At 41.3% G+C, this 27,402-nt stretch overlaps 3 protein-coding genes across 17 annotated transcripts in view; 2 read left to right on the forward strand and 1 right to left on the reverse strand.

Moving 5' to 3' along the window:
• Positions 1 to 8,859, forward strand: part of MTSS1 (MTSS I-BAR domain containing 1) — a 236,854-nt gene extending 227,995 nt beyond the window's left edge. For 14 of the 15 annotated variants that reach the window (XM_043976366.1, XM_043976371.1, XM_043976365.1 and 11 more), the window contains 3 exons: positions 534 to 698; positions 1,270 to 1,432; positions 7,679 to 8,859. In XM_043976366.1, the coding sequence (XP_043832301.1) occupies positions 534 to 698; positions 1,270 to 1,432; positions 7,679 to 8,382 (1,032 nt within the window). In that variant the 3' untranslated portion in view covers positions 8,383 to 8,859. The remainder of the gene's footprint in view (positions 1 to 533; positions 699 to 1,269; positions 1,433 to 7,678) is intronic. The other variant, XM_043976372.1, reaches the window with a different exon arrangement.
• Positions 8,860 to 11,549: 2,690 nt separating this feature from the next.
• Positions 11,550 to 15,999, reverse strand: NDUFB9 (NADH:ubiquinone oxidoreductase subunit B9). Its single transcript, XM_043976385.1, has 4 exons — positions 15,842 to 15,999; positions 13,979 to 14,171; positions 13,063 to 13,176; positions 11,550 to 11,767 (listed from the first exon to the last, which is right to left on the reverse strand). Exons 1-4 carry the CDS (start codon positions 15,940 to 15,942, stop codon positions 11,633 to 11,635), a joined length of 543 nt encoding a protein of 180 aa, XP_043832320.1. The 5' UTR covers positions 15,943 to 15,999; the 3' UTR covers positions 11,550 to 11,632.
• Positions 16,000 to 16,011: 12 nt separating this feature from the next.
• TATDN1 (TatD DNase domain containing 1) overlaps positions 16,012 to 27,402 on the forward strand; it is a 43,862-nt gene continuing 32,471 nt past the window's right edge. Inside the window, 2 exon segments of the mRNA XM_043976383.1 lie at positions 16,012 to 16,150; positions 26,489 to 26,553. Coding sequence (XP_043832318.1) covers positions 26,514 to 26,553 — 40 coding nt within the window. The 5' untranslated portion in view covers positions 16,012 to 16,150; positions 26,489 to 26,513.

Here is a 27,402-nt window from a genome sequence, read left to right on the forward strand (position 1 = left end):
TTAGCAAAATGTTAAAACCTTGAGAAAATTCCTAAGGAGGAGTTCACTGAGCTATCGGACCTGAAACATTGGGTTTTAACATGTTCTAAGGAATTAACTGGAGGCCTTTGACGGATGGACAGTAGAGGAGTAGTGGTAGTGGTAGCATTAGTATTAGTCTTTGTATAGCACTTGAAGATTGGCAAAGTCCTTTTATAAGCATTATTCTGTTATTCTCACAACCACCCTGGGAGGGAGGTGTTTTATAAAATATATTATAAAATAAAATCCTTATTTTACAGATAAGGAAACTGAGACTGGATTTGAACTGGGTTTTCCTGACTCCAAATTCAGCTCTCTCCAGTACACCACTAGGCTGCCCTGATTTATGTTTTCTAGACCACCTCTCCAAAGAACGAATCGGGGCAGGGGGGGCAGTTATGATTTCGGGTGATATTTCCTAAAGGGTCCCTATCATGAGTTTGGCCCATAAAATAAAGCAGTTAGGGTGGCCGCTCAGCTCCACAGCTTCTCACAACATCCTTTTCGTGTAGGACTGGGCTAAGCCGGGCCCATATGACCAGCCTGTGGCAAACACCTTACAACGCCGCAAAGAGAAGCGCGAACCCGACTCCAATGGAGGACCCCCTGGCATTCCGCCCGCACCTGCCGAGGAGGCTCAGAGGCCTCGGAGTATGACCGTTTCAGCCGCCACCAGGGTGATGCTCTATTTCTCAGTTGCAGATTGAGCACAGAAATAACCCGTTTGTTGCCCCATCCCCCTGGCCCAGAGGACAGAAGTCCACTTTACCTTCATGGGCCCGTCACTCAGAGCAAGGGCCAGGGGCAGAAGGAATGCTTTCAACCCCCCTCTTGTCCCAAAGGTAGCAGCTACTGTCCCAAGAGACAGGTGGCCACCAGGAGCTTGCCTTCTGTCCTGGTTCATTGCTTCTGAGCCCTGTCCCTGGAGTCCATATGCCCAATACAGTCCTGTTTGGGAAAATGGAGAGTCCCTTGCTTTAGCCTCTGAAATGATTTTTCGAGCATTCCTCAGCTCCAGCTGTTGGAATCTCAAATGTTGCTCCTAGTTGCTTTAGAAAATTCTACTGAAATTCCTCCAAAAAGAGCATTCCTTTCCCAACATCTTCCTAGGGTGGATGTAAAGTTTAGGCCCAGAGGCAGGGCCTGTGTGCCCTTCCTGACCTCAGCAGTAGAATTTCATTGCCCTGCTGTGTGTGTGTGTGTGTGTGTGTGTCTGTCTGTCTGTCTGTCTGTCTCCTCTGCCTGCAGCCTGGAGAAGAGATGGAGGCATGCGAGGAGCTTGCGCTGGCCCTCACCCGGGGCTTACAGCTGGACCCCCAGAGGAGCAGCCGAGATTCCCTGCAGTGCTCCAGTGGGTACAGTACCCAGACGACCACCCCGTGCTGTTCAGAGGACACAATACCTTCACAAGGTATGGTAGACAAGACAGGGCTCCCCCAATACTTCCATTTACTTCTCCGCAATTTCTTCCCATTGCTTCTGGTTTTGCTCTCCAAGATCAAAGAACATGAGTCTAATGACTTCCCCAAATTAGCTCTTCAGATACTTCATGAGAGCTATTGTGTCTCTCTTCTCCAGGTTATTTTACATAAATGACAACTGACATTTATATAGTATTTTACATATGTTCTCTCATTTAAATCTCACAACAACCCTGTGTGAAAAATAGGAACTTGAGGTAGTATTATCCCAATTTATCCCCAGAGATAAAAGAGATTAAAAAATGACTTGTCAAGGGTCACATAGCTATTAAGTATCAAAGGCAGAATTTGAACCCGTCTCCCTCCCTCTTGAGTATGACATTTTTTATTGTCTTTCCTTTGCTAACCTCAGCTGATGCTGGCTTGAACAAGCCTAATACTATTTTTATAGGACCATTCCAAGCTTATTAAGGTACTCTGATAGGGTATTCCATGAATTTTTATGTCTTTTATCTTTTAAAATTAAAATTGGTTGGTGAGTTCCCTGTCTGTCCATAGTGTTCAGATATCCCAACTTGGCTTTCATGAAAACTTCCCTTCGTATCTTCAAAATTTCATTTTTGAGAGTTTCTAGTTCCTTCTGGGCTAACTTTCTCTGTAGAATGTTAGTTCACTGGATCCTACCTCTGCTTTCTCTGAACCCTTTGGAATCTGCTTTTCCCAACAATAGGCTATGCCTGACTTTCCTCATTCACAGACTCTAGGAGGGAGTTGTCACATTCCCCGAATGTTCCCACCATTTCAACCCCAGCAACTAATTCTTCCTGTTACTGAGCATCAGATCAGTATAAAATTTCCCCATGAAATTAGCATTAAAACAAGTCCAGAAGTTATGAACTATTCTGCTTTTGGCAGAGAAAGCTCCTGCAGGTATCTGAAAAATTGAAATCTTAAATATTACGACTATATCACACTTCTAGAGGTACCAGGCTTGTGATTTGGTACCCAAACTCCTCATCTGTTTTCTCTTTCTGTCTAAGCAATCCTTAAATATACTCAAATGAAAAAATGGATTCTGCTCCTCCTTCCATTAATCTTTACTCACATGCTCTCCACCATGTTTTCTCACTCTGGTTCCTGGATTTCTTTAAATGAGCATACTTTCTTAATAAACAGTGCTTTCTTACCCCCATCCCTTCCCCCTATCCAATTTTGATTAAATAAGGTACCCTATTCAGTGCTATATTCAGTCCTGTGTTTCATCCCACCAAATGAAATCTGTGAGGTTATGTTTTCTTTTTTGTGTTAAGTTCTCTTGCTTGTTGGCCTGGACTTTGACCTTGTGCGTATAGATGTTTGAGACCATAGATTTTTCCACTGGCTACTTTTCTTAAATTTTTACATCCTGTGAGTTGCTTGGTATCTTAATTGCTCCTCTTTTTCCTTCATTGTAGTTATTGGTAGGTAAACATGGGTTTCTTCTGTCCTTTTGATTTTGAAGTCCTTTTCATTAAATTTGTAAGAAACCAGGCAAATATAATATTACCAACCCTTGTTAGGTGCATCAATACCTCACTCCTCCAAAAATCTTCCAAAAATTCAAATCCCATTCTAAGACATTATCTTTTCTAACTGGTCATTGCCTATATCAATGGGAAACTACTCAAACCAACAAGCATTTAGAAGGGCTTAATGCCTTACCACATGGTAGGCACTGGGCTGGGGATACAAAGACAGACCAAAAAACAGCCCCTAATCTGCACGAGTTCATTCTAATGGAAGACATAATATACAAAAACTATGTACAAACAAGATAAATTCAAGATAATCTCAGAGAGAATGCAGTAGCATTAAGAGAGATTGGGAAAAGCTTCTTGAAGAAGATGGAATTTTAGCTGGGACCTAAGGGAAGTTAGGAAACAGAAATGTGACAGCCAGTGAAAATTCATAGAGTGGGGAGATGGGATGTCATATGCAAGGAACAATAAGGACAGCGTTGCTGGATGAAGACACAACTTAGTCCCCTATGGTCTTTAGTTTCTTGCCCCAAACTACACTCTTTAGCAGTATTCTTTTTCTTCCTTTTGACAGCACATTATTTGTGTGTTCATGTAAAGCACCAGAATTGGGTAGGTTTTACCCATTTTTGATAAGTCTTGGATGGGTGCCCTGGGAAGACTAGACCACTATATTGTTATCAGGTCAACAAATAGCTATCTTTGCTGCCTCTGAATTGGGGAGCTAACAACCACAGTTTCTCTTCCCTTTTTCTTCTGACCTGCCCTAGACAGTTCTCTCACCTGATAGCATCTGCTTCCTCCTCAGCCCCCTCCTCTTCAGGAACGAACACAAATTTGGTTTTTAGTTCCAAAGGAACAGATCTACTTCTTCCCTTCTTCTAAACTCCGGACAAGAGGTGAATGTCTATTCCACAAATTCAGACCCGTTGAATCTCCACTTCTACTTCTGACCAAAAGGCTTCATTGCTTCATATAACCTAAAGAATGAACTCTCTCATTCCTTAAGTTCCTTCACTTTCTCTAAGAGAGAAACCAGAGTGCACTTGGAACATAGCCAAAAAAGAAAGGAGTCCCTTGGCTGTGGCAGAAATACAAATATCACAGAGACAGTGAAAGTCCCAGAAAAAATTACCCCAGATCTCCATAATAATTGAGATTTTTCAGCCTGGGGATTTCTTGACTTTGTACACCTCCCCTTCCAAGAATCTTCCTACAACGTATATAGTCTTTTAGCACCCCTTAATAATTTGATAGCCACATCCAATTGCATTTTTTTTTTTGGTCTCAGCAACATCTTTAGAACCATACTCTATTTCCTTTTCCTCTTTAAGCTACTTCTTACTTATTTCACCAATTTGTTATATAGTACTTACAAATTTTTTCTATTTGTTTAGTGTACTTTTTTTTTTTTTTAGTGAGGCAATTGGGGTTAAGTGACTTGCCTAAGGTCACACAGCTAGTTAAGTGTTAAGTGTCTGAGGTCAGATTTGAACTTAGGCCCTCCTGACTCCAGGGCTGGTGCTGTATCCACTGCACCACCTAGCTGCCCCTAGTGTACCAATTTTTTTATTTTATTTTATTTTTTTTTTAAGTGAGGCAATTGGGGTTAAGTGACTTGCCCAGGGTCACACAGCTAGTAAGTGCTAAGTGTCTGAGGTTGGATTTGAACTCAGGCACTCCTGAATCCAGAGCCGGTGCTCTATCCACTGTGCCACCTAGCTGCCCCTAGTGTACCAATTTTTAAAAAAATCTTGCTCCTAGAAATGCTTTCTCCTGGTCTCTCTTCAGGTCCTTCCTCTTCCTTGACCTTTCTGCTCATTCCTTTTTCTTTTTTTCTGTTTAGAATTTTATTTTCTAAAATATGTGTAAAAACAAATTTTGACATCAGTTTTTTAGAACTTTGTGTTCTAACTTCTCTTTCTTTCTCCCTTCCCACCCCCCCACCCTCAAGAACTCAAGCAATTCAATATAAGTTACACGTATATATGAGTAGTCATGGAAAACATCTCCATATTAGCTAGGTTGTGAGAGAAAACAGATAAAACAAAACTTCAGATTAAGGAATTGTCAAAAAATGTGTTTCGATCTGTTTTCAGATACCATCAGTTCTTTCTCTGTAGATGGACTGCAATTTTCATAAGTCCTTCAGAGTTATATTGGATTGTTGCCTTGCTGAAAATAACCACATACTTCCCAGCAGATCATCTTACACTATTGCTGTTATTTTATATACAGTACATTTTACTCTGCTTCAGTTCATGTGGGTCTTTCCAGGCTTTTCTGATAACATCCTATTCATCATAACTTTTATATAGTACCTTAAACTTGACAAAGAATTTTCTTCACAATAGCCCAGTAAAGTAGGTACCATACGTTTTGCCATTATAGTCAATCATCATAACTATTTCCCTCCATCCTATTCCCTTCCCATGATATTTACTCTATTTTCTATCTTCTTTTACCCTATTCCTCCTGAAAAGTTTTACTTCTGACTGCCCTTCCCCGCTCTGCCCTCCCTTCTTTCACCCTTCCTTCTTTATCCTCTTCCCCTCCTACTTTCCTGTAGGGTTAGATAGACTACTCCTCCCAATTGGGTGTGAAAGTTATTCTATCCTTGAGCCCACTCTGATGAGATTAAGGTCTTTGAGCTAATTCTGCCTTCTAAATTTTCTTCCTCCCTCCCTTCTCAACCCTCCCTATGAAATCAAGCAATTCAATATGTCATACTTGTGTAACTATACAGAACATATTCACCTTCCTCAAAAGTGTTTTGCTTTTTACTGCTCCCTCCCCCAAACTTCCCTTCCCTCTTTGAGCCAATTCTGATGATAATAAGGTTCACTTACTCCCCCACTCCTTCCCCCTCTTCCCCTCCCCTCCATAAGCTTTTTTCTTGTTTCCTTCATGTGAACTACTTCTCCCCAGTCCACCTCTCCCCTTCCCCCTCCCCCAGTGCATTCCTTCTACCCCTCAAGCCTATTTTAAAGATGTCATCATGAGTTAGCTAGGTGGCATAGTGGACAAAGCACCAGCTCTGGACCCAGGAGACTCCAAGCCCAAATCTGGCTCCAGACATAAGACACCCCATCCTGTTTTCATTCCTTTTTCGTAGACCTCACACAGCAGCTAAAAACAGAATCTTGGTCTGGAAATTACTCTCCTTCATATTTCTCCCAAATTTCTTTTCCTAAGCCTAAACCCCTCCAAATCACTTTCACAGTTTCCTTCTTATCTGAAATCACCTCAGATTCTTTTCCCCTTTACTTTTTCTCCCCCAGAATCTAGAAGTAGGAAGAATCCCTTTATAAAGTGTTAACCACTAGTTCCCTCCCTCTTCCTCAACCTCAGCTAGTATGTCCTTTATTCATCAAACTGAAACTGCCAACCTTAACATCAGTGATGGTGGACTTCAGAGCAGTATACAATATATTCAGTGTATCAGCCTGAAAAATATTTAACTAGCCTAGCTCTGCTATATTTATTAATACTACTGTGATGTGAGGGCAGCTAGGTGATGCAGTGGATAAAGCACCGGCCCTGGATTCAGGAGTACGTGAGTTCAAATCTGGCCTCAGATACTTGACAGTTGCTAGCTGTGTGACCCTGGGCAAGTCATTTAACCCTCATTGCCCCACAAAAACAAAAACAAAAGAAAAAAATACTACTATGATGTTATAATTGATGACAGTGAGGAACCAATGTTTTAAAAATACAGATTCACTGGTAGGTGCTACATTTTCAATTTTCATGAAAAAGGCTTAGCTGTCAACAATCTCATTTCTCTTCTGCCCTGGACCTGTCAGTGGTATAGCTGATTTAAAGGATAGGGCTTGTTGTTGTTGAGTTGTTTTACAGTAGTTTCTGACTCTTTGTGACCCCTTTTGGGGTTTTTCCTGCAAGGATACTGGAGTGGTTTGGCATTTCCTTCTCTAGCTGATTTTACAAATGAAGAAATTGAGGCAAAGAGGGTTAAGTGACTTGCCCAAGGTCACCCAGCTAGTAAGTTTTTGAGGCCAGATTGGAACTCATGAAGATGAATCTTCCCTCCTGACTCCTGTCCCAGCTCTTTATCCACTCCACTAACTAACTGCCCAGAGGGGAGGGCAGGAGTCAAGAAAAGTTTAAAATTACTTTTGTGGGGTCTGCTCCTTGCCTGAAGCAGTTCTGACTTTTAACCAACAGTCAGGGGGTGTTGTGTAGAAAGAATGCTCGACTTGGGTACTGGGAGATGAACATGGGCAAATGACTTAATCTGAATCTAAATGATTTCGTCTGGAGAATGGAAATGATAATATCTGTGCTACCTACACTCTGGGTCTGGGTTGTGAGGCTCAAATGAGATGATCTATCTAAAGCACTCTCTAAATCTTAATGCATTATAGAATTGTTAGTTACTAGTCAGCTTGACTTAATGGGTGTTAGTGTGGGTGTTACTTAGCATTTCATAGTAGGTATGGTAGTGGTAGCTCCAAGACAGGTTTGTAGATTTAAGCCAGTTTTATGAGGGGGATTAAGCGGAGAAGTGAAGTGTTTCCCAGAGGTTGCACTTAAGTCCATTTATAGAACTGGAAATAGGATGTTCAGCCTTTGAATTCCTTACCCTGCTGAACCGCACTTCCTGTCATGGTGCCAAATAACCAGTAATTCCATCTCCATTGGCTCCTTAGTTTAAAAAGTCACCATCTTCAGTGTTCCTAATGCAAACACTTTAATCAGTTTCAGATTATGATTATTTCTCTGTAAGTGGTGACCAGGAGACAGAGCAGCAGGAGTTTGACAAATCCTCTACCATTCCGAGAAACAGTGACATTAGCCAGTCCTATCGCAGGATGTTTCAGGCCAAACGCCCAGCTTCAACTGCTGGTCTCCCCACTACCTTAGGACCTGTGATAGTTACTCCTGGTGTAGCAACCATCAGACGGACCCCCTCTACTAAACCTTCTGTACGAAGGGGAACCATCGGGGCTGGACCCATTCCCATCAAGACTCCAGTGATTCCTGTCAAAACCCCAACTGTCCCTGATCTACCAGGTATGCTGGCAAGTCCTCAGGGAGGGCCTGAGGGGCATGGAGAACACAGCCCAGAGTCACCTTCTGTGGGTGACACCACCCAGGGTGGCACTAGCATGCCCTCCTCCATGTGGAGTGGTCAAGCCTCTATCAACCCACCACTGCCAGGCCCAAAGCCAAGTGTCCCGGAGGAGCAGAGACAGAGTGCTCCAGAAACAGAGGATGAAGAAACAGAAGGGGATCACTCAAGTGCCACTAGCTCCCCTGGCCAGACCCCAGAGTGCAGCAACCCAGGAGATCTGAGCCCTGGAGACACCCTGCAAGGTGAAGATATGCTGAATGCCATTCGCCGTGGTGTAAAACTGAAGAAGACACTGACAAATGATCGATCAGCCCCTCGCTTATCTTAAGGTTTCTAAAAATACTGCCAAGGTTAAAATGAATGGAAAATGAACTGTTTAAATCTTAAATTTGTTTTGATTCATTCCAATCTATAATCAAACAAAAGATTTTGTAGGAAACTCAAAATTAGAGCATTGTTTTGAAAGTACTATATATCATAAAACACTGAGAATTAAAAACATGCATAAGTAACCATCATAATCTTTATTGATGTTTTAATTTGTAAATACCGACAACTTTCTGCATATTTTGTTCTTAAGTTTCCCTTTTAATTTTTCTGAAGGTGCCAAATCCCATAACTTTTTTATAAGCCTTTGTAAAATTTTAAATGCATAACTGGGGGGGAGGGAGGGGGAGTTGGGGAGAATCACAAAATAGCAAACTTCAGCAAAGGGATTCATAATTGGCTTTTTTGCAAGCTTTTGTAGATGCATTGTGATAGTGTGGTTTCAATAAAATGGGCTTATTTTAATGTACAAATAAAATGGGTAATGAACATGTCCTCATTTAAATATGTTTTGTGTGGAAAAGCAGGGGTAACTGGATGAAAAGCAATATAATAGATGAAATAAAGCTGGAAATGATAAGACTGTGTTGGGTTGAGGGGGGAAGTAGGGTGGAAAACACAATTTAAATTGGCGGATGCTGTTCCCTGAGAGTAGCCTAGTAGATTGAATTACTGTTAGCTTCATGATAAATGCATCCGAAGCCATACTGGATTGCAGTGTTTGTTTAGGTGTCTAGGGACTTCAGTTTTTTTCCCCATGTTTCTCCTTGACCCCACACAGCAACCACTCCTAGTCATATGCATGCTGCTTCAATAGTGTATTTAGATTGAGTTACTCAGTTTCTCTTCAGTCGTGCTCATGCTTTCATTGAGTCCAAATACATCCAAAAGGGTAAGGCAGTTTTTAACATGTGAAAGCATTTAAAAACAATAGCAGGGAGTTCTTAGGTAGTATCAAATGCCTTTTATGTAGACGTGCCCAGCAGGCTGGGTACACTGAGAAGCCCAAATATTTTGAGAATACTTGAGTGGATCTAGCAAGGGTAACCAGCTTGGGAGTTTGGCAACTTGCAAAAGGGTGTGTTCCATGTCAGGGGGCTTGTTTTTCTTAGACAGTGAATTGGCTTCATACTAAATATTGACAAGGAAAGAAGATGCATCGTCACTGGGAGTCTGACCACTATGCTGTCTTTTTTGTATTCTGGCCGATCTATTTTTTGGAATGTTCTCTTTTTTGAGTTTTGTTTATATTTTTCAAGTGAAACCAGTTTGCTGTAATAACCATCTTTTAAAGCCAGCGAGGGATGCAGAACTCGGGGGGCGGGGGGGGGGGGGTACAGAGGCAGGGTTCAAACTGGGTTGGAGGCAGAAGAGGCTTGTCAGTTATACAAGTTGCACGCTTGAGACTGTTAACAGTTCACCAAATGAAGTTCTCAAAGGGTTTCCACCCAAACACTGCAGCTTTTGTTGGCTACAATATCTGACTACATGATCATATGCTTTAATACATTACCACATTGGATGTGAGACTTAATGTATTTGTACAGTCACTGTTCTATAATAACACTTACACTGCTGTGATTGCTTCTGACATTTTTATGTTATGGCTTAAAGCAAAGGCATGGTTATTAGAAACTATTTAAACTTTACTTTCTTTGAAAAACAAGCTCCTTATTACAGAATATAATCAACAGTAGTGCCTGTGGTTCTAGCCCACCAATCTTGATTGAATAAAAGTAGCTGATGCATTGTGCATATGATGCTTGATAGGTTTTGCTGAAGCAAAAACCATTGCAAGAGAATGAACATAGTAAAGTGGTATTTTAAACCTCAGAAATGAATGGATGTAACTGTACTGGAGTACAGCTTTTCACTTGTTTAGTTCTTAAACGTTAGTATAATCTGAAAAAAAATTTAATATAAAATGTTGCCAAATTCAACGTAGAAAGAATGTGACAAAACACTTTGGATAGTTCTACTGTTTTGTGTTTTTGCATATTGTAAAAGCAGTGTCACAGCTAAAAATTAAAAAAAAATGTTTCTAATGGTATAAATTATTGTTGTTTAGTTGCTAGTTTGTACTGAGAGTTGACCTCTCCCTGTGCAGTTTTTTGTTTTCAACTGATATAAATGAACAGTTGCTGTATTGTGTCACTCTTTTCCATTGTAACAAATGCTTCAGAATACATTATAAATAAAGAATGGCTAGAAAAATCCTGTATTTCACTTTATTCACACCTTCAAATTTGCTCAAGTCATTGGCCAAAATTAACTTTAGAGGACGGCAGAAAAGTGTCAACAGATTGCCGTACTTTTGCAAGCCCTTTCAGAGCCTTACTTGAAAAATTAGTTGAATGGTTTTTTTTCCTTTCTTTTGGAATATGGCGAATGCAGAAATATTTTTGCATGGAAAAAATAAAGTTTTGACATTATAAAACAAACAAAAAAGAAGTTAGTTGAATGTTGTTTGTGAGTTTAATGGTAATTTAAAGTTGATCAAGTGCTCCTTTTGGTCCCATCAAGCTCAAAGACTGATTAGGAGCACAGTTAAGGCCCAAAGCCAAACAAAGCAGACTTTAAGCTTGAACATCTAGAGCAGGATTAAGACCTGGGATTCACAGACTTCTGAGTCTATGACCACAAGCTGGATGAGGGAAAAAAAAATTGGGTCCTTATTTTCACTAACTTCCAAATGAAATTTGCCACTTCCTTCAATTATTTAAATGTTCTGAGAAAAGGTCCATAGGGTTCCAGACTGCTGGGGATGGTGCTGTCAATGAATTCCGCCAATTAGCTTTGCAAAAGAACTACTTCCAAAGTTAGAATAATCACATATCTTATAAAGGTCCTAAGCCCAGCACAAAAACTCACAACTGGGAGAATTCAAAGCATGTTCTACTATGGATACATTCAACATTGTTTTCATTTATCAACAACACCACTGCCTCATTTTTTATAGGTAAGGATAATACAACTTTTCAACTTTGCAAACTTAATCTGGAAGTCAAACCTTTCCCTAGCTTCATAATTCTTTGAAGTTCATATTTACCCCACCAGACCTTCAATGCTTTTTAGCAGTAAAAAATAGCCTTCAAAGTATAATCTGCTAAATTCAAGCCTCATAGGACATTATTTTTCCCATACAAGGAAAAGGCAATGTCAGTAACGTCAGTTTAGTAACTTTATTATGTCACGTATGTGTATTTACATGTTCAGTAAACACACCTGAAAGTGTAAAGTGTGTGCTTATGTTACTCTGAGGGGCGCTCTCGGGGCCTAGTGACAATATGCCACCATAGTGGTGGCAAATGACCCTCCTTTCGGGCAGGGGGCAGAGCTTCAGTCTTAGGACCATCAAGTGGAGTTTCTTCCTTCAATTGCTGAATCTGTGCAATAAATGAAGGGAAATTATATTAAGAACAAATAAATGAATTTGTGACAAAACTAATCAATACCACCAACATGATGAAAAGTGAGCATTTTCACAAAATGATCCCATTCTCAACATTTCGAAGTAGGACCAGGCTTTCTTTAGTCTCCTATTTTTTAGTTTTGTATCCACAGGAAGAATATTCCTTATCCAGTTCAGTTTTAGACAAAAGCATTTTCTCATTGCCAAGGAAGTAGCAGTGCTGAGAAAGACATTTGATGCCCAATTCTAATCAGATAAAATTGTGACAGAATTATCTGTCTTCTAATTCCATATACCTCTCCCTTCCTTACTTTACAAATATCTCTTTTTAGCCTCATAACCACCCTGGGACATGGGTGGAATTATCATCTCCATTTTATAGATGAAGAAATGAAGGCAGAGGTTAAGTGACTTGCCCAGGGTCACTCGAGCTACTACATGTCTGGGGTTGTTGCATCTGAACTCAAGTCTTCCTGACTTCCTGACCAAGCTGTGTCTTACATGAGTCCTAGAAAGGAATGTGTTTGGCAAGAGTCCGTTAATGTAGATGCCTAAATCTTCCTAAATACCATCTATCAATACCCTGCTTTCCCTCTGTGTCTGGGTGCTACAGCAAACAGCTGCATTGTGACCATAAAACTGTGAGGAGCCTGTGGGCTCTCATCTTCAAGCACCAGAACAGTTGTAGTGGACCTCAAGATCATCACCAGGGAATGAACCGGAGCTGTGGAGCTCTGTCACCAGAGATCCACTTCCTACCCAAGCTCCCCCAAAAGGCCTGATTTATCTTGGTCTTTACTGCAACTCACCAGGGCCCCCAAACCAACCTATCTTCAGATTCATGGTGCTTCAAAATACATAAAAATGTATTTCACTGTGTTTCACCCTCCATGAGATTAAAACAATGGGTTTGTATGCAGATTATGAGAAAAAATGTCTGTGTGAACCGGACACTATCTTGAATGTGCTCAGGCACCCTACCAGTGGGACAAGGGAGAGGGCTGAGTTCAAATCCTGAAGCCCTAACTTCCTACCTGTATAACCCCAGGCAAGTCTCTTGAGCGATTTCTCCCAAGCTTAGGTGTATTGTGTGCAAAATAAAGGGGTAAAGTAGAAGCCCCCTTGGTCCATTCCAGTCTTTGATTTATGTTTTTATCTCTACCAGCAGTGGCTACTTTAATTGTCTCCTGAGCCCCTCTGCACACAATTTCTGCTACAAGTTCTATATAAGCCACACATCCCCCTTTTCAGGGGCACACATCTACTCACCTCACGATCCCAACTTTCCAAGCGCAGTTTCTTCCACTTTTCCCTCTTGGCAAAGTAATCAGGGTACATCGCTTTCTCAGAGGGGTGCCAGTAATCTAAGCACCACTCAGGAACCTGTCAGAAGAGGGATGCCTGTCACAGGTTCTGGGATATGACCCTGGTAATGAAGAAGGCAGGGGAAGGGGAGGCCTCTGAGCAGAGGTCAGGTGGGTGGCCACTGTCAGTTTGTTAGATAGCAGACTCCTTTTAGCTAGGGGTTGGCCTAGAAAGCTGCTGAGGCCCCTTCCAATTCTAAAATCCCATGATTCTGTGACCCTAGAAATAGAATATTATCCTGCATTTCTTATCAACTCAGAACCATTCTTAAGATTGCATCTCTTCCAGAGAGGGTAAAACAGAAGACCAAAGATAAATGGGAAGGTCCACATTTATGACCACTAGGTACAAGAGCTAAAAACAGTCAAATAGAATGAATACCACTCCATTTCCTACCCTCTACTTCCAAAATGCCTATATTTAGTTATATAGTTAAGACCTTATAAATGCTAATACCCGCCCCCCCTTGCTAGTGACTAGATAGCTAAACCAAATAAGTTAACTTCAGGAGTCTAGCAATGAGTTATTAAAGCAATAAGCTTTTTTCAGTCAGTGAAAAAGAAAAGACAAATCTCTTTTCTATAGGACCACAGAACCTAGTTGAAAAAGTCTGAATAGAAATGTTAAATATAAACTTAAAAATTGAGAAAACACATAAGACTATTTTTTTCCAGATGAGGAGGAAAGGAGGGAAATTAAATTTCTTTAAAAAATCAACCTAAACAAAACAAACGCTTCCTACTATAAAACACACACTTCCTACTTCTGAAATCTGATTAGGGGGTAGAAGAGTAGTTGTTACATGGGGGTTCTGACCTACCTTGTAACACTCATATCTTTCAAAGGAAGTGCCTCCAGGGGAATCAGGGAAGATATATGGCTGAGGATGCTGGTAGGCCCAAAATTCTTCCTCGCCTTTCATAAGCAGTTTGGTGGCCTTTACCATATCTTTTTCATTCTTATGTTCTTCAAACCGAGCTCTTAGCAAACAAGCTTTGAATCGATAGGTATCCCTGGGAAGTATAAAGATTAACATATAAAAAGGAATCTCTTCAATTTGTTGTTAAATCCCTTCCTAAGGTATAAGTATTTCCACAAACCCTTTAAAGATTGGCACAAGTCCTTACCCTGCAGAGCAGCTGACACAGTAGCCTTCACTAGAGGGAGAAGGCAGAACATGGCACCTACTATTTCTCATGAAGAAAAGGGAAAGTTAATCGGGGGAAAAAGTCTTTGAGTTTCTCCAAAAAATGTATAATATCCAATAACTAGCTGGAACTGATTCAAGTAAAAAAAAAAAGCTACATTCTCTGATAAATGGTCAAGAGATATGAATAAGCAGTTCTCAAAGGAAGAAATCCAAGCTATCAAGATATATGAAAAAATGCTCCAAATCACTAGTAGAGAAATGCAACTCAAAATAATTCTGGAAAAAAAAATAACGGGTTGTACCTCACACCTGTCAACATGGCAAAGATAATAACAAAGAAAGAAAAAAAAACAATTATTCGAGGGGCTGTGGGAAAACAAGGCACACTGGGGAACTGTTGGTGGCTCTGTGAATTAGTCCAGCCATCCTGGAAAGATGTAGTATACCCTTTAACCCAGCAATACCACTAGTAGGTCTATACACCAGAGATCAAGAAATCGATTAAAGACTGATGTGTACAAAAGTATTTAAAGCAGCATTTTTTGTTGTAGCAAATAACTGCAATGGGACCCATCAAATGGGCAATAGCCAAACAAACTGGCATATAAATATAATAGCGCCCCATAAGAAATGACAAAAGGGGTAGTCTCAAAGAAACATGGGAAGACTTTTATGAACCGATGCAGTGAACTGAGAATCAGGAGAACATCTTATACAGTAATAACAGGGTAAAGAAAATCGACTTTGAAAGACTGAAAAACGTCGATCAATGCAAAACCCAACCTGGACTCCAGGGGACTGATGAAAAAGTCTGTCTACCTCCTGACAAAGGGGTGATTGTCTCGACAACGAAGAATAAGCTAGGCGTCTTTTGTCATAGCCAAGTTGTGGGCTTCTTTTGCTTGACTCCACTTATGTATTACAGGGACTTATTTCTTTTAACTGGGTAAGATGTATTTATAATGTAAATTCAAGGGGGGGAAAAATCAATACACGGGAAGCCTGAGAGTTCATCCCAAGACGTGTCTTGAGAGGCCTCTTCCCTAGGCCAAGTTCAGGTCTATGTTATAGGGCAGGGGTTCTGAACTTTGGGGTGTGTCGGTCAAGGATACAGACCCCTTCTCAATGTTTTCGAAAGTATGACATAAACGGCATGGAATTACAAACCAAGTGAGCAGTGGGTTTTTTTCCCCATCCAAGCTCACAGACCGCCCTAAAGCTATCCAAGGGGCCCACGCTCTCCAGGTTAAGTAAGACCTCGAAGCAAAAGGGAAGGCCTAACAGGGGAAGGTGGGAGGTGAGGAGGTGAAAAAAGGAGGCAAGGGAAAGCTGGAGGGGATGGGAGACAGGCGATGGGGGCGGGAGGCCGAAGGTCAGGCGGTCAGTCCACAAGCCCTTCTCAGGTCACACAAGGCTCGTGCTCCCCACCGCTCGGTCCTCACGGGCACCCGGGTCACTGTAGGCCCGATGCCGGGGACGCCGGCGGCCGCCTCCCAGGACCCTTTGCCCCCTCCCCCCGGGCCCGGTGCCCACCTGTGGACCACCCAGGACTCGAGGTGGCGAAGAGCCCGCTTGTAGAGCCGCAGCACCTTCTGCTGGTGGGTCAGATACGCTCCCGGGGCGCAGAACGCCATCCCGCCCCGCTTCACCTTCAGCCCAGCCGGCGGCCGCAGGGGTTTTTGGGAAACCGGAAGGCTCCGCCCCCTGACCCCTGTCTCCCTGCCTCTCTTCTCTCCCTGCTTCCCCCCACACACACACCCCCCAGCCCCGCCGGGTCTGGCCACTTCCGCTTCCGCTCAGACAGAATTGAGGTCGCCACCATGACTCGCTTCCCGTTCATCGGTAAGAGGGGTCCCTATGCCCTCTTCGGGCTGGCCCGCGGCTCCGCACACCACTGTCCGAGCCCTTCCCTCAGGCCGCCATTCACAAGGAACGCGCGCTTCTCCCCCTCCTCTCGCGCAGGCGCGGCGTGGGGGGCGGGGTGAAGAGAGGGAGGACGGATGGGAGGGGGTGAACTCTGAACTCTGGCCCGGGGTTAGCCCCAGCCGCCAGTGCCTTCTCTCCTACTCTCCTGTTGCTTCTCACTCTTTTCAGTCGTTTCCGACCCTCCGTGACCCTATTTGGGGTTTTCTCGGCAGAAATACTGCAGTGCTTTGCTATTCCTTTCTCCAGCTCCTTTTACAGATGAGGAAACTGAGGCAAACGGGTGAAGTGCCTTCCCCGGGGTCACTCAGGTTTTCCCCACTCCGGCCCGGCACTCTACCAGCCGCGCCACCTCGCCTACCGGTGGGTATCTTGTACGTAATCCGGGCGCCTTGTCCTTAGCCTGGGAGACCCCGGAGGGCGAGGCCCTGTGGTGGCCTTTTCCCGACCCCCCAGCGGTCAGCACGTGGCGCCCAGGAGATGCCCGCTCAGCGTGCGCCTTCCCCGGGCCCTGGGACAGAGAAGGGGTTTAGCGTACGATGGGGACAGAGCAGGACACACTGTGAGCCGAGCGCGCTAGTGAAAGGACACGGCGGCCGCGGTCGGCAGGCGCCACGGTGACCCCCCGGGCTATGAAAACTGCCGAAGTGCTCGCGGACCTTAAGAGACAGGACGATCCAAGGGGCACCTCTAACCTCTAGTGTTAGATTCACTGGCCAGGGAAGGACACTGAGGGAGGCCTTGCCGCCTGTGGGCCAAGACTGACTGGCCACGGTTTTTATTCACTTAGATCCTCTCGTGCCCCAGGGGCTGGGGCGAGGGAAGGTCTGGATAAGAGGCTAGCCTAGTTCAAGCCCTGATCCCTTGCTCACTTTGGTTTGTTTTTTTTGTTTTGTTTTTTTTTTGCGGGGCAGTGGGGGTTAAGTGACTTGCCCAGGGTCACACAGCTAGTAAATTTCAAGTGTCTGAGGCCGGATTTGAACTCAGGTACTCCTGGATCCAAGGCCAATGCTTTATCCACTGCCCCACCTAGCTGTCCCCGTGTTGGGTTTTGTTTTTGTTTTTGTTTTTAATTTAAATAATCCCCTCATTGGTCCTTCCTGCTTCTGTTTTTTCCCTTCAGTACATTCTCCACCTAGCTGCCAAAATAATTGTCCTAAGGCAGAGTAAGCTGCACACCATGTCATTCCCCTGCTCAAAAAACACCAGTGGCTCCCTTGTTGCCCCTAAAATAAAATAGACACTTCAGAGCCTAGCTTTTAAAGCCCTCCCTCCATTTGTAGTTTTATATTTTAAACAATTATTCACTGGTCATATTCTATTACCCTTGAATACCTTTCTAGAATTACTTCACATTCCCTTTCACAAGGTTGAGTCAAACTGGCCTGCTAGCAGTTTGTTAAATTTATCATTTTACTCCACCTCCATGCGTTTACAGATGCAATATTTGTTGATTTCCATGCTTTAGTAACTTGGTTTTGAAGGTCATGGATCTGGAGAATACAAAAGCAAGTACAAATATGGAATAAAAGTGGTTGTATTTTGAATATGGCAGAGATGCTTAGATAAAGGGTAAAAGTCTACATTAAAACATAGCTAGAGGGGCAGCTAGGTGGTGCAGTGGATAAAACACTGGCCCTGGATTCAGGAGGACCTGAATTCAAATCTGGCCTCAGACACTTGACACTAGCTGTGTGACCCTAGGCAAGTCACTTAACCCCCATGGCCCAGTCCCACCCCCCCAAAAAAAAAGCTAGCACACACTAGAATAAGTGGGATAACTGATACCCCAGAGAAGGCATTTTAAAGCAGATTTTCAGAAATTTCATTCAATTGACCCCTAATTTGTCTTCCAAAAAGAAATTATTTTCTTATTACTGAAGCTATTCTGATGTGAATGGATGATATTGTCAAAATCCTGGCATCCTGACTTCATGACTCCACTGTTTTTAGATATAATCCAAGAGGAAATACATACATTTGTCTCATTTCCCAGAACTTGCAAAGACTGACCAAATGCATATAATTTGGAGGCTTAAAAAATCATTTTTGGAATTTCCTGCCTAGTGATCATTCTGTGTTAGCCTTTATATAGTCATTGTTATACAGGAATTGATATTCCTTTAACATGATCAACATATAGGAGATTATCCTAGTCTCGTTTCTCTGAAGAGAGTATTACGATATGCTTAGAAAACATTAGATATCTTAAAACCAATGTATAATGGTATTGAAAGAAAAGGACATCAAAAGCATGGTCTGTCAAAAGCACATCTGTTACCACTGAATAATTGTCTAAAATATTAAGCAAACAATTTAATGTGAACTTTGTATTTAGATTCAAAACTGAGCTCCTTCCCCAAATTACCTGTACTTTCCCCCTACTTACCATTAGTTTATTATAACATTACCTTATGGTAATTTTTAAATTGGATCCTAGAATAATTGGTGTTTTCCATAAAGGAAGAATATTACTCCCCAAGTAAAGAACACCTCATTTAGCCTCACTGGGCCTCAGTTTTCTCATATGCATAAAGAGGAGGTTGTCTTAGATGATGAAAATACCTTGTCTTTCAGTTTTAAACCCTATGATTTGTGAAGGAACTATGCACTCTTGCTCCTATCATTCCTCTCCTCCAACAGCTAGGAAGCTGTATAGGGCTGCAGCTTTACCTGGTGACCAGCTACAGGACAACCCGAGTCAGCAACAACTTTTTCATACATCTCTTCTATTCACAGACATTCATAGATTTTAAAGGTGAAAAGAACCTTAAAGATTTTCTAGTCCAGGGCTTCTTAATCTTTTTTGGTTTATGGATCCCTGTGGTAGTCTATTGAAACCCATAGATTCCTTCTCAGAATATTGTCTTACAGTAGATAAAAATAAAATACATAGGATTATAAAGCTAAACACATATTGAAATAAAGATGTAATTTTTATTTAATCATCCAAGTTCAGACCCTCTGACATCTTTCCACAGGTTGTCTAACTCCAAAACTTTTGCTTCTTCAACATTCTGAGTTCACCCCTTTTCCTTATTTTTAATTTTTAATTCCATCTCAGGTAATGTTTTTCATCCAAACACAGTTCAAGTTTTGGGGAGAATTACGGAGCATGATCTGCTTATAAGTTGGGTACTTCCTGTATTAATTTCATTTATGTTATGGGGGGTAGAACCAAGATGACAGAGTAGCTGGAGGTAGTTTGGTGAGCTTTCCCCAAAACTCCTCCAAACACACCTAGAAAATGCAACAGACCAAATCCTGATTGGGAAATTCCAAGAAAAAGTCACAGAGTCACTTTTCTAGCCCAGGTCAGCATAGGGAGACAGACAAAGGTCTGGATACTAGGTCTAGCTAGGAGTATGCCTTACAAAGAGCACTCTATCCCAGAGGGAGAGATTGTGCACCAGGGTACAGCCCAGACCCATATTGGGGCACATGGATGAGAGGTGCCAGCTGGCAGCTTTGTTGCCTACTACTCAGTTCCAGGTCATAGATCCAGGCCAACTGAGAAGGGACATGTGTTCAAGGGTGGCATTCCAGGGTAGGGAATGGTAGAAGATCCTGGGCAGTAAATTGAAAAGGAACACATTCAGAAGCAATCCCCCGAAGTGTGACTCAGTCCTCAGAAGCAGAGCTGGCTCTCAGTTCCAGCTTCTAGTCTAGACTGAAGTCTGTAGAGAAATAATCAGTGCAGGAATCATGGGCCTAAAGGAAACTTGAAATTCTGTCACTGAATTAGCAGAGCTTCCTATTTGACTAATAATAGTGGAATTTAACAGCAGTGTGCTATTGCTCAGAGCCATCCCCAGCTCAGTAATTTGCAGAGCTCAGACCAGAGGGACAGCAATCAGACTTTGCCCTGGATCAAACTACTTGGTGGTCCGAAAGCTTACAGGTCCCTAGCCTGAATTATTCCTGAGATCCCAGAATAACAACACTTAGTGCTCCAAGAAAGAAGCATCAGGACAAACCCTGAACTTCCCTTCAGAAGTGCCTTTCTGTTTCAAGTCAGGTAGTTAACTGAACAAATGAACAAACAAAAAGAATTCTACCATAAAAAGCTATTATGGTGATTGGGATACCCAAGACACAAACCCAGAAGTGAATGATGCTAAAACATGTACAAACAAAGCCTCAAAACACAGACAAACACACACAGTTTTGACACAAATTCACTTAGAATTCATGGAAAACCTAAAGCAAAAGAAGTGAAAACAATGTTTTCACTTAAATGAGAGCACTAGAAGAAACAATGAAAAAAAAAATGAAAGCTGTGGGAGAAAGAATTGGAAAGGGAATTAATATTTTGGTGTAATAGGCACAGAGCCTTGCCTAAGAAACAAACTCCCTGAAAATTAGGATGGACCAAATAGAAGTCGATGACTTCATGGAACAACAAGAAATATCAAAGCAAAGTTTAAAAAAAAACAAAACCTGAAAAATAGAAGAAAATGTAAGGTACCTCAGCAAAAACAACTGACCTGGAAAATAGATTGAGCAGAAAAGAATTTAAGAATTATTAGACTACCTGAACACCATGACAAAAAAGAACTGGATGTATTTCAAAAAACATCTTAAAGGAAAACTATCCAGATCTCTTAGAGCAAGAGGAAAAAAATGGAAATAGAATCCATCAGTCACTTCCTGAAATAAACCCCATATTAAAAACTCCCAGGAACAATATAGTCCAAATCCAGAGCTTCTAGGTCAAAGAAAAGAAAAATACTTGAAGCAGCAACAGCAGCAAAAACAAAGTAGGAATCACTCAGGATTGCAAATTGTTTGGCAGCCACCACTATAAAAGAGCAGAGACTTTGAAATAACATTCCAGAAGGCGAAGGATATAGGCTAACAACCAAGAATAAATAACGCAGCAAAACTAAGAAGAAAAAAGGAGATCTTGATGAAATAGAGCACTTCTAATATTCCTGATGAAAAGACCAGAGCTGTGTAGAAAATTTGAAGTTCAAACATAGGTGTTAAGAGAACCATTAAAATGGTTAAGTGCAAGCTATCAGCGATAAAGGACTAAAGGATAAGTTGCTTACATTCAAATATGGAGTGATGATATATATATATGTCCCCTCTGAATGCTATCATCATCCAGAGGTCATAGGACTCTAAATAGATAAGGCCTACTTAATTGTTCTGTTACAATTTGATGATCTTAAGAATGGAAAAAGGAATACACTGGAAGTATAAGGAAGGGAAAAGAAGGTTAAGGAAAAATACTCCCATAAGCAGGGTTTGTATAGGCATTCATACAGACAAGAAGATGGATGGGGGTGGGGGGAGCAGCTGATACTTGAACCTATCATTTGAACTAGTCAAAAGAAAGAACAATACACACTGGAAAATAGGAAGAGGGCAGAAGGGAGAATTAGAAGGATAGTAGATTGAAGGAGCAATTAGTCTTAAGCAAATCAAATTCAAAGGATATACAAAAATACTTATAGTTCTTTTTGAAATGGCAAAGAGTGGGAATCTGAGGGGTGCCCATAACTTGAGTGGCTGAATAAGTTATGGTACATAAATAAGATGGAATATTATTGTGTGGTAAGAAATGATCAAAGGAATGACTTCAGAGAAACTTGGGAAGACTGATATGAACTAATGCAGAGTGAAATGAACAGAACCTGGAAAACAATTTAGTCAAAGACAATAATAGACTAAAACCTTTGAAAGAATTAGGAACTGTGATCAGTGTTATGGCAATGATGACTCCAGAGGATCAGTGCTGAAGCATGTTATCTGAAAGATTACTACTTTTTCTTATATTAATAATCAATTATTTTCCCTTTCTATTTCCTCATTCAGAAATCAGCCCATGTAAGGTGTTCAGTCCTTGTAGGTTATTCAGCCAGCCTCTGAAGGACATTGATGATAAATGAGATTCCCCAAATCCTTAGGGTACATGCTTTTCCATTTTGGGTGGGACTTCACTCAATTAGGAGACCTTACAAACCAAATCTAGACTAATAAAGATCTTACTCTTAGGAAATAAGCCTCTGTCTGTCCTTCTATTAAAATTTAGGGTTACCCAATTTAGGAAAGGGAAAACCAACCAGCAAGGTCTGGATAGAGATGGATGCTTTTGTCTAAATTACTGAGTCTCATGATTAGGTCACATTCTCAGAAGGAGGAGCTGAAGACTTTGCTCACCTCATTAATTTGTCCACCCTCTCACTGTAAACCAGAGGTGATTTCCACCCACAGGGACACACCCTTTTATTTAGTATTCTCCTGGAAGGGTCTTTTGACTTCTGGGAGGGTCAGCTAGCAATAAGTAATACAATTAATTATAAATTATAAAGAAACTCTCTGAAATTTTCACTTGTCACAAATCTACCTCCTTAAAGAAAGGTGAAGAACTCAGTGCAGAATGAGACATATTTTGGGGGGGATGTGGCCATTGTGGAAATTTGTTTTGCTTGACTATTCATGTTTGTAATAGCGGTTTTATTTTTTCTCAATTGGGTTGGGATGGCATGAAAAAAATAAAATATAACAAACAATATTTTCATTTTTGTTGTCTCAAAATTATCTCAAGAAAACTTGAAGGCTTTCAGATTGTAGTTATCTTTAAACCTGGCAAATAATTCCTTGTTTTTAATGTTCACAGAGGAAGAAAAGCTTTGTAAAGTTTTTGCTAGTAGAAAGCAATTTTTAATCCTTGGAAATAATTTTACCAGCTACTTTTCATTATTTTTTCATTGTAAGTACAGGAATATAAGAAGAATCTTAAAATGCAAGGGATTGTATCACAAATATGAAATACAAACTCTTGGCTGAGCCAGATTTCTTGAATCCTAAATTTCAGACCAGAATATTCTGGTATTTTTTTTCAGACTTCATTTTAATATCTCTTGTTGTTTCATGGAGTCCTGGGCTTCTGTTTGGTCCATTAGAATTTTGAGGGAATTTGTGGCTTGGGCAGGGTTTTGTACCTCTTGTGCCAAGCACAAGATTTCTGATTTTTTCATCTAACACTGTCATTTCATTACAAAAACATTTAAACTTTTTTCACTTGTTCCCTTTTTGCTTGAGAAATTTTTACAAGACCCCAGACATATAGGCGTATATATAAATAACCTTTTATTGTTGCCAAATTTTTCACAATTCAGTTAAGTGACCCCACATGGGTCACAACGAACAGTTTAAGAAACTTTGCTCTGGGGGCAGCTAGGTGGTGAAGTGGATAAAGCACCAGCCCTGGATTTTGGAGGACCTGAGTTCAAATTTGGCCTTAGGCTCTGTGACCCCAGACAAATCAACCCTCATTGCCCTGCAAAACAAAAAGAAATTGCTCCAGAATGTCATTGGCAAGTGAGTTCAAGAAGGTCATGAGGTCATTTAGGGCCTCACTAATCTCTTAAGCAAATGCCTCCAGACTTGTAATGAATCTGGAAAGGACAGACTCATAGTAAACAAAACATCCCAATGGGGGCAGCAAGCTTGGCAAGAAGTCCAGCACTGGCAAGTAGTAGTCCAAGGGCTTGTTCAGCTCTCTGTGGTGAGTGTTTTGGTAGAGGAATTGCAATTTAAAGATTTGCATAAGCAAAGACCATAACATAAGATTTGCATAAGCAAAGAACACAACTGTGCCAATGGAAGAAGATATTTTTGAGGTGGGGATAAGCCAAGAAACCAGGAGAATTGGAAAGGAAGACATAATGGAGAGGGAAACAGACAGTAGTAAATGTTATGATATCAAAGATATCTGCTAGGAGACATACAAATGGGAAATTGGAAGGAAAGGGTTACAGTGGGCCCACCTAGAGATGGGAAACTAGTGGGCATCTTTGACAAGGGAGATGGAAGAGGTAGCCACAGCTTTGAGGACAGTCTCATTGGTAACTATCTTCAGTAAGGTTGAAGCCCTGAGCTAAGGTTGAAAGGAGAGCATCAAAGAGGTCATTGATAGCAGTTTTGGGGGAGGTGAGCCCAGGACAGTCTGACAAGTGGATACAGAGGAAATCCATGCTGGAGGTAACACAGTTGGTGAGTGTGCTGAGCGATTGGGTTACAAGACATCTGAAGGAGGGGAAGACACCAAAGTCTTGGAGAAAAAATCTTGGATTTAGTTATTTAAAACCAAACAAAACTGGCTGAATATTTGAAATATTTAATATAAAACTTTGCTAAAATCCTAGTAGATAACCCTAACCCTAACCCTTTACTATTAGTTTAGTATTACCATCAAAAAAAGATATGAATTTAATCTAGAATGACCTGTTTTTTTGAGGAAGCCATGTTGACTGCTTTGCAGATGTTCACCAACTATCTTTTTTTTTTTTTTTTTTGGTGAGGCAATTGGGGTTAAGTGACTTGCCCAGGGTCACCAGCTAGTAAGTGTAAGTGTCTGAGGCCAGATTTGAACTCAGGTACTCCTGACTCCAGGGCCGGTGGCTCTATCCACTGCGCCACCTAGCTGCCCCTGACCAACTATCTTTTTAATGATTGATTCTAGAATTTTACCCACAGCACCTTTCACTGGGTCCTGAGATTTGGCCAGTGAATAGGCCAGAATAGAGAAGGGGGAAGGCTCCCCATGGCAAGCTTTTGCATGGTCCTGGTTTCAATACCTGGTAGAATTTGGCTAGCAGGTAGTCATATATAAACTAGCCTACCTGTTGCCACCTGTTCATACATTCCATCTCCTAAACCCACCCCTCTTCTGAACTCCTATTATTGTCTAGTGCACCACCATCTTTCCAGTCAACCTAATTTTCATCTTCACTCTTAACTCACTAACTCCTCACTCTCATTCACTCATTCCCTTTATCTAATCAGTGGCCAAATCTTTCAGTTTTTCGCTCCACACATTTCAGTTTAGACTCTCCTTTGCACTCACACCAGCCACTGTAGCTCAAGCCCTCAACACCCCTATCCTATATTGTTGCAAAAGCTTCCTATTTCAAACCTTTCTCCAATATTCTCCACAACCACAATGCCACATGTTCTCCACAGCCACAAAAAAAGTTTCCCTAAAGCACAGGTCTGATCAGGTAATTACCATTACTTAGTAAACTCCAGTGCATTCTTATTGCCCCTCAGATCAAATATAAACTTTTCTGATATTTAAATGTTTTTAGTCTTACCTTGGGTAGTTAGTGGTGGCACAGTGATTAGAAGGTTCCATGACCCCAGTCAGGAAGACTCATCTCAACTAGCTGTGTCATTCGCTAGTAGGTCACTTAACCTTGTCTGAGTCAGTTTCCTCATCTGTCAAACGAGCTGGAGAAGGAAATGGCAAGCCATTCCAGTATCTTTGCAAAAAAACGAACAGGGGCAGCTAGATGGCGCAGTGGATAGAGCACCAGCCCTGGAGTCAGGAGTACCTGAGTTCAAATCCGGCCTCAGACACTTAGCACTTACTAGCTGTGTGACCCTGGGCAAGTCACTTAACCCCAATTGTCTCACTAAAAAAAAACAACAAAAAAACCCCCAAAAAACACTCAAATAGGGTCACAGAGCTGGACATGACTGAAGTGACGGAACAACAACCTTACCTTACTTGGAGCACTTTGTGCTCCAGCCGCACCAGCCTACTTGTTCCAAGCACACAAAGACTGCCAAACGGGTCCACAGAGAAAGACAGAGTGGGTATAGAAACAACCATGTAGGTGGTTATTGTCTTTCATGAATCTGGCATTATACTTATGTGATGTATATGGTGACAGCACAGTGTGAGGATGGGCTACAACATTAGCTCAACTGTTGCTTTTTCTCCTGATCGTAAAACAACAAATTTTAGTTTTATGCATAATAACTGAATCATACCAGTCGTTTGGGAATTGCATCAATGGAGTCAAAAGATCTAAGGCATGATCTGAGCTCTTGTTTCCAAGATCTTGGGGCAGGTACTTTACCATCTGTAAATGGAGTAATCCTGCTTGCTCCTCCATGTCATAGATTTTGGGGGATTAAATGAAACTTTAATCCTTTGTGAAGAATACTTGGTAAACCAATAAAGCATACTTCATAGTAAGGTAAGTTTACTTCTCTTTCTTCTCTAGCATATGGCTGTTAATGAATGAACAGTTGTTTAATTTTTTGATGAAGCCCTACTTGTTTACCTGTAATGAAAGACAGTTTCGTTCTAACAGACCTAGGAATAACTCTTTGTCTTGTTTCTAGGAAAAAATATGTAAGCAAAAATTTAGAATAGGGTGTTTTACGTTTATGTAGGAATTATAAATAGGTGCTCTAAAAGGTTAATTTGGCATAATGTGTACTTCCTTTTTATAGATATTGGTGTCAACATGCTGATCCTATGTTCAGAGGAATTTACAGAGGAGTTCAAAAACACCAAGGTAGTTTTTTCAAAGTCAATTTGCTATCTGTTACCTTTATGAGCAAATAGATCTGGTCTCTTCAATAATATCAGCGATATCAACAAGCCTTTATTAAGCACCTATTAGGTACCTAGACCTGGTCCACAGACCCAAAATTTAAGTAGTGTTGTCCCTCGAGGAGCTTACATTTCTTGGGAGGAATGCATCATGTTCACAGAAGGGTAAGATGGGATATATGGGGAGGGAGACCACTAATGACTGGGCGAATCAGGAAAGGTTTCTTGAGGGAGATGGCACTAGAGCTGGGCTTTGAAGGGAGCTAAAAGGCAGAGGCCGAAATGGACAGCATTTCAGGGCTGAGGGACAATGCTTGCAAAGGATTTAGGAAGAGGAAATAAAGCACTCAAATAGCACTGCAGTTTAATGCCCGTGCATGGCTCACAGTAGGTGCTTAATGACTGCTGATTAAATGAATAAACAAATGTAAGATAGTCTAAAAATTTGCTTTTTTCATCATCAGCTTATTTAGGATCATGAAATTTGGAATCAGAAGAGTTTTTTAAGGTCAAACAATCCAAATGGTCCATTCCCTTTGTTATTGGAGATGTGACTTACCTATGATTACATAGATAACAGATGGCAGCATCAGGTTTCAAAGCCAGGGTCCTGATGCTAAGTGCAATTTATTCCTCTACATCATACTGCCTCTTTCGTATTAAAGGATTTATTGACATCAGTTATAGAAATGCTGACTTTTTCCTATAACCTTTGGATTAATAGTAAATACCTATTATGGGGCAGAGTGGAATATTAAATCTTTCTATCTGTGTAGTCCATTATAAAAAAAAGGAATTAACAAGAACATTT

The sequence above is a fragment of the Dromiciops gliroides genome, chromosome 1 (genome assembly GCF_019393635.1).
Source record: "Dromiciops gliroides isolate mDroGli1 chromosome 1, mDroGli1.pri, whole genome shotgun sequence".
NCBI lineage: Eukaryota > Metazoa > Chordata > Mammalia > Microbiotheria > Microbiotheriidae > Dromiciops > Dromiciops gliroides.